The sequence below is a fragment of the Barbus barbus genome (genome assembly GCF_936440315.1).
Source record: "Barbus barbus genome assembly, chromosome: 26".
Lineage (NCBI taxonomy): Eukaryota > Metazoa > Chordata > Actinopteri > Cypriniformes > Cyprinidae > Barbus > Barbus barbus.
In genome coordinates this window covers 10099396-10105061 of record NC_136754.1, presented here as the reverse complement: position 1 = coordinate 10105061, position 5666 = coordinate 10099396, and the positions used below count along the sequence as shown (strand labels likewise).

The 5666-nt window shown below is 38.4% G+C and overlaps 1 protein-coding gene across 3 annotated transcripts; it reads right to left on the bottom strand.

Moving 5' to 3' along the window:
* Positions 1-408: 408 nt before the first annotated feature.
* Positions 409-5042, bottom strand: LOC306846634 (cyclin-L1-like). Of its 3 annotated transcripts, XM_079380130.1 has the most exons (12): positions 4722-5042; positions 4353-4427; positions 4161-4270; positions 3704-3821; positions 3518-3582; positions 3000-3110; positions 2423-2522; positions 2238-2342; positions 1992-2133; positions 1800-1899; positions 1287-1373; positions 409-1172 (listed from the first exon to the last, which is right to left on the bottom strand). In XM_079380130.1, exons 1-12 carry the CDS (start codon positions 4959-4961, stop codon positions 839-841), a joined length of 1587 nt encoding a protein of 528 aa, XP_079236256.1. In that variant the 5' UTR covers positions 4962-5042; the 3' UTR covers positions 409-838. The 3 variants fall into 3 exon arrangements, with proteins under 3 accessions (XP_079236256.1, XP_079236257.1, XP_079236258.1); XM_079380131.1 differs by lacking the exon at positions 3000-3110 and having other exon boundaries at positions 4722-5039; XM_079380132.1 differs by lacking the exon at positions 3000-3110 and having other exon boundaries at positions 1287-1370; positions 4722-5039.
* Between the last annotated feature and the right edge of the window lie 624 nt (positions 5043-5666).

Below are 5666 nucleotides of genomic sequence, written 5' to 3'. Positions count from 1 at the left end.
CCAGCAGCTTTGTGAAAAGATCCAAGGAGTGTTTTCTGCTATAATTAATTCTGTTATTCGTTCTTCTATGGAACACAAATGAAGATATTTTTGATGAAATCCACTAACAGCAAGACATCAGTGGTTCAACCATCATTTTATGAAGCTACGAGAATACTTTTTGTGCACAAAGAAAACTAAAATAATGACTTTATTCAATGTTTTCTTCTCTTCAGGGTCAGTCTGCCGCCATTCACCAGTAACAAGATTCTCAGATTTAATCAAAAATATCTTATTGTTCCGAAGATGAGCGAAGGTCCACAGGTTTGGAACGGCATGAGGGTGAGTACCTAATGACAATTTTCATTTTGGGGTGAACTAACCCTTTAATAAACACCATATAAAGTAAAACAAATGATCTCATAATTTGAATATAGCATCATTTTTATTTTGTGAAGAGAGATGAATACAAAGAAGTCATAAAAATAAGATTTATTTGTACAGTACACAAAAACATTGTGCATTTGGAAAATATTTTACACACACAGGTCTCGTCTGCTCTTTCCTGTGAAAATGTGATCCCTGATATAGGCAGATTTTTAGCAGTCTGTTGTTCACTTTCAAGTTTAACATAATTGTCAATTGTCAAATACATAAAAGGCACCACTACCTTGCCTAACTGAACTCTATATGAGCCGGACAATGCAAGAACAAAAACATTGAAAGAACATTCACTTCTTAACAACGTTAACTCTAGGGAAACACTGTATTGAAGTAAGCATTTTTCCAATCTACAATTTAGTCCTGTTGTCCAATGCCATCATAGTTCCCTCGCTTTCATTCAGCAGTGCCGCACGTCTCATCTCCTGTGTCTATGTCCAGAATGTGACCTGCTCTGGTGTTTGCTTCGTCCGTGATCACGTGATCTGTCACGGTCTCGTTCACGATTGTCCCAGTGGTGACCGCGATCGTGCTTGTGTTTCACATAGTCACGGTCACGGGCTCGTTCGCGGGAATTGCTGCGAGATCGGCTCCGTGATCGCCTCCTTTTGTTGCTGTGCCGACTAGACTCACTCTGTCTGTCTCGCTCTGTCCTCAGCTGCGCGATTGGTGAAGCTCTGCGACCTTTGTGTTGCCGTGGCGATGGACTGTGGCTGCTCTGAGAGCTGTACGTTCCTGAGTGGTTCCTCCGACTAAAGATGAGAGAGAACCATGTCAGCAGCAGAAAAAAATTATCTATTTTAAACATCAACCTGGTGTACAGGTGTGAAATATCACTTGAAGTGAAAGTGTATGGTGTAACTTACTGTCTGTGTGGAGAACGAGATGGTGAGCGAGACCGGCTGTGGTTCTTGCCATTCTGAAACACTTTGCTTTCCTCCTTTTTCATGCTGCTATACAAGAAAATAAACAAAAAAGTAATCAATATTGTACATTACAGGGATGGGCAGCAGTGTTGCTATTAAGCAAAAAAATAAAGTAATGTGATTTTAAAATAAGTATTAAGCTGAAGTACTAAATTAAAATGTGAAAAAACAGTACTAATGTTAAAGACATTTAAAGTTTAATAAGTATTTAACATGAACTACTAATAAAAAAGTAGCCAATCACAGTCATATCTGTTGAGCGCATGAACACAATTGCCAATCAGCGCCGTTTAAGAATCCGCTCAACAGCACTCAAATGTTAGCTGGAAATGGACGTTTTTAAAATTTCAGTACCGACTGGTATCGCGGTTGGTACTTTAGACAACACTAATACAGTCACACTGCCCGGCACAAATTAAAAAATTGGTTTAGGTGCTGTATTTGAAAACTTACCCATTTAAGGGGCTTTTTGGAAATAACTGTCTGTTCTCAGAATCCTTCACTAGTTTAGAGTTTGGCGATCTTTCTTCCACCTTCACTTCTCGTGGAGAAGCTGGAAAAGGAAAACATTTTAGCTGCCTGTGAATGGGCAAGTACTTGCAAATAACTTTAGTCCAAAAAAAAAGCAAACAAACAAAAACTTACAGGGTTTTGATGCTGGGGAAAATCCACCAATGGCAGCGAGAGCTGGCGTGCCATTGGGATTCTGTCCTTTGGCTTTTAGTCTTGCTTCCTCCAGGGCCACCTTCCTCTTATCCACCAGTTTTTCAAGCTGTTCCCTGTTAGGCTGAGAGATGGATGGAGTTAACACCAGCATATAGTAACAACAATTAGTATTAGTAGAAATAGAGACTGTCAAAATAATGTGCCAAGCGAATAAGCAAACTCTACCTTTTCTCTAGAATAAAGCTTCATCGTGCTGATACATATTTCTTTTATGTCTTCCTTAGTAGCACTGAAAACAAGATACCAGTACGGCTTGGAAGGAAGAGGAATCTGAAGAAATAGAAAAACAGAATGAAATAAAAAAGAAAGAATGAAATAGATAAGATGGACAGATAAATCCAAAGACATACCTGTAGTACTCGAGCAGCGAGGTAAATACAGGCACACGCAATGGTCTCAGGTACAAACCGCACAAACACATTGGTTCTGAGGGCATCATTCATATAATTCCTGCAACACAAAGAAACACCTATGCAACACCTGTCATGCTCTCTCTCTCTCTCTCATATGGCTTCTGGAGACTCTTTAACTTAATGTTCTTTCCCTCACTTTTTAAATGTAGCCATGGCGGCGGTAATAGTATAATCTTAAATAACTAACTGAAGCACAAACATAGTGCATGTTTTTTAGCGAAATCAAAAAAATTTCAAACCCCATATCAAAAAGTTGTGAGGAGAGGCAAGAATCACTTCATGGTGAATTATCAGGGACAACTTACTGTAACAAAATTCACATGAACATGATTCATATGAAAAAAGAAACATACCATTTTCACTGCTAAAAAAATCTTTTGGATTTAGAGAGCATAAAGTGCACAACTAAGTACTAGCACTAAAGCTCTGTGGAAGGGAAAAAAACAAACAAATCCTGGACCCCCCAGCAAAGCCAAGGCCTTCCATTCAGAGAACCTCCGCTGAGAGCTCTCACTGTATTGGCTGGCAGTCTCGAAAAGGCCAGCCAATGAGGTGGGAGGGGTTCCTGGGTCTTGTGCCTGAGGAGTTCGGGTGTTTTCTGTGACACTTACCACCATGGGCTACCCTTTAATCAAAGAGTAGAGAAAGGACAAAGTTAAACAGAGCTCTCCATAAGCCTTAACCTCAATGATGTGCATGAAATCAACAAACACGTGACCTACAGAACACTTACGCATTTTTATTACAAAACAACTTGTGATGCCAGAATGATGTGAACCTATCTTACCTTTAGATATACCAAGCTACAAATGCAATTCATGCTTTATGATGCAGTGTTTCCACTAGGTCCTGTTGATACTTAAGTACCAAGCTCTTTCACACAAGTTCAAGGTCTTATCAGCAAAAAGTTACTAGTGGAAACACAGCATGAGTCCAACCATAAACCTGAGGCAATGTCTCCTCTATAAGGGGAAAAAATTCCAAGTCAAAATTTATAGGGCATTTTTGTGAGATCCAAAAACAAACACTTACCATGCTGTTTGAACCAGCATCTGATTCTTCTCACATTCAAGAACTTGTAGATACATGACTATAATCTTAAAGAGTTAAAAACTGAAGATTAATTATGGACACTAGCAGGATTTTCAAGCACAAAAATAGATCACAGCAGCAAAATATATTCTGGATAGCAGCAGAATTTTAGAATTTAAAACTTACCTTGTGTGGATGTTTGACATGAACACAGAAGCCCAGCTCCTTAAGGACACGGCGCTCCGCTTTGATCACTTGGTTCTTAGTGTTGATGTAATTTTGATCAAGGACAAGAGGGGTGCTCCTGGTTCAACACAAAAAGCAAAAACGGCTGATGTCAATACATTTTGGACATGATCTATTATTAGAAAAACTACATTTCTATGGTGTCTATGTCTTCTACTTTATTTCATATTCCCATCAATGACGATACAAAGAATGAAAAAAAAAGATTTTAATTCAAAAACTTTTAAATGGTTTTAGGTAAACAAATCATGATTACATGCGCAATCCAAAGTTTTAACTAAGCACGGTGAGTAATTGATGGATATGAAATTCTACAGATGTTATCTACTAAATTTCCTGGATTTCAAGCTAAATGTTTAACCCTTTAACTAATAATAAAAACCCATAATCGGCTTACTTTTTGCCCTTTCCTTGTTTCAAGTGATGGAAAACGTTGATCACATCCCTCACTCTTCTTGGCGATTCCTCTATCTTTGATGCCAAGTTGACGCAGGCCATGGCAACAATCTGATTTAAAGTGACAACCACATTAAATATTTTCATAACCTGGGTTCAATCTTTTTTTTTTTTTTTTGTATGTCTGACTTACCTCAAAGCTGTGCTTGATGAAGGACTTCGAGTAAAAGAATCGTTGAAAAAGGACTTGTCCGGTCGCCATCGCCACCTAGAATTGGTCAAAAACAATGTTTATGTCACTTGACTCAAAAGAAAGCAACACCTACTTGTTAAGATAGCTAAAAACAGAACAATAAATAATCAGTTTTAACAACATTCAAAAAAATGCGTTACGTTACATTACACGGCTTGCATCAGCTGAAGAAAGACAAAAGGCCGCCGGTTTGAATGTGCCGGTTACGGCTAGCTAGCTGTGCTAAGCGCATCGTCTTATATCTTACGATGCTTGGGAATTAAACTAATGGACTAATTCACAAATACATTAACATATTCAGACAGTAACCTGTGGCAGACGCAGAAGAATCCCGGCGGACTGGATGAGTTCGCAGCCCAGAATCCTCAGGTCTGTCTCGGTCTCATGGTCGAGGCCATCCAGCACGGACGGGGTCGTAGAGAGTCTCTCCTCGGTAATTGTCGAGCTATCGATGGCCAAAAACACCTCCGAATACACTTTATCGCCGATAAGTATGCCTTGGCTGCTTGGTGGAGTGTTTATATGAGGAGATAAAACACCCAGAGACATCGTGATCGAGTAAATCGGTATCACAAAACGTAGACCTTTCGTCCGCCAGGCGGAAATGGCAACGTTTCGTAATAGACGCAATACAACAACGTACGTGACGTCAATGGTTCTGTTGGAATGGTGAAATCCCGTAGAATACCGCGATATTGTGTAGGTCCTGCTGTTCATAGACATAATAAATACAGTGTTTATTATGTCTCTGGTGCTGTTCTCTCAAGGATATCATTAGTAAATTTAGCAAATTATAATATATTTTGTAATACATAAAAACAAAATACGTCTACGACATGTCCTCATTTAGATAGTTTATTTAGAATCAATCAGAATGAGCTTTATTGCCAGGTATGTTTACACATACGAGGAATTTGTTTTGGTGACAGAAGCTCCACAGTGCGACAGAACGACAGCGACAGGACAGGACACAGATAATAAAACAATTATGTACAAATATACAAAATAGACAATGTGCAAAATAGCACAAACACAATATACAAAAAAAGACTATTTGTATGTACAGGTATGTTAGGTGCAAATTTTAAATGTAATAAGTATGTGTGTTAAATAAAAAATAAAAAGTAAAATAAAAAAATTAAGTAAAAGGTATACAAATAAAAAGTATGATAGTGGTATTTTTGTGTGATAATGAAGGGAAATGGAATAAAACAACTTTATGACCCCACAGATAGATAGATAGATAGATAGATA

Excerpts from the sequence above, each read along its gene's own strand:
- LOC306846634 (XM_079380130.1), bottom strand. The coding sequence starts at position 4,961 with ATGTCTCTGGGTGTTTTATCTCCTCATATAAACACTCCACCAAGCAGC. Across the intron at positions 3,111-3,517 it reads ATGCTGGTTCAAACAGCATG|GGTAGCCCATGGTGGTAAGT; the intron begins GTAAGTGTTTGT and ends CTTTGATTAAAG. Across the intron at positions 2,523-2,999 it reads CGAGACTGCCAGCCAATACA|GAATTATATGAATGATGCCC; the intron begins GTGAGAGCTCTC and ends TTTGTGTTGCAG.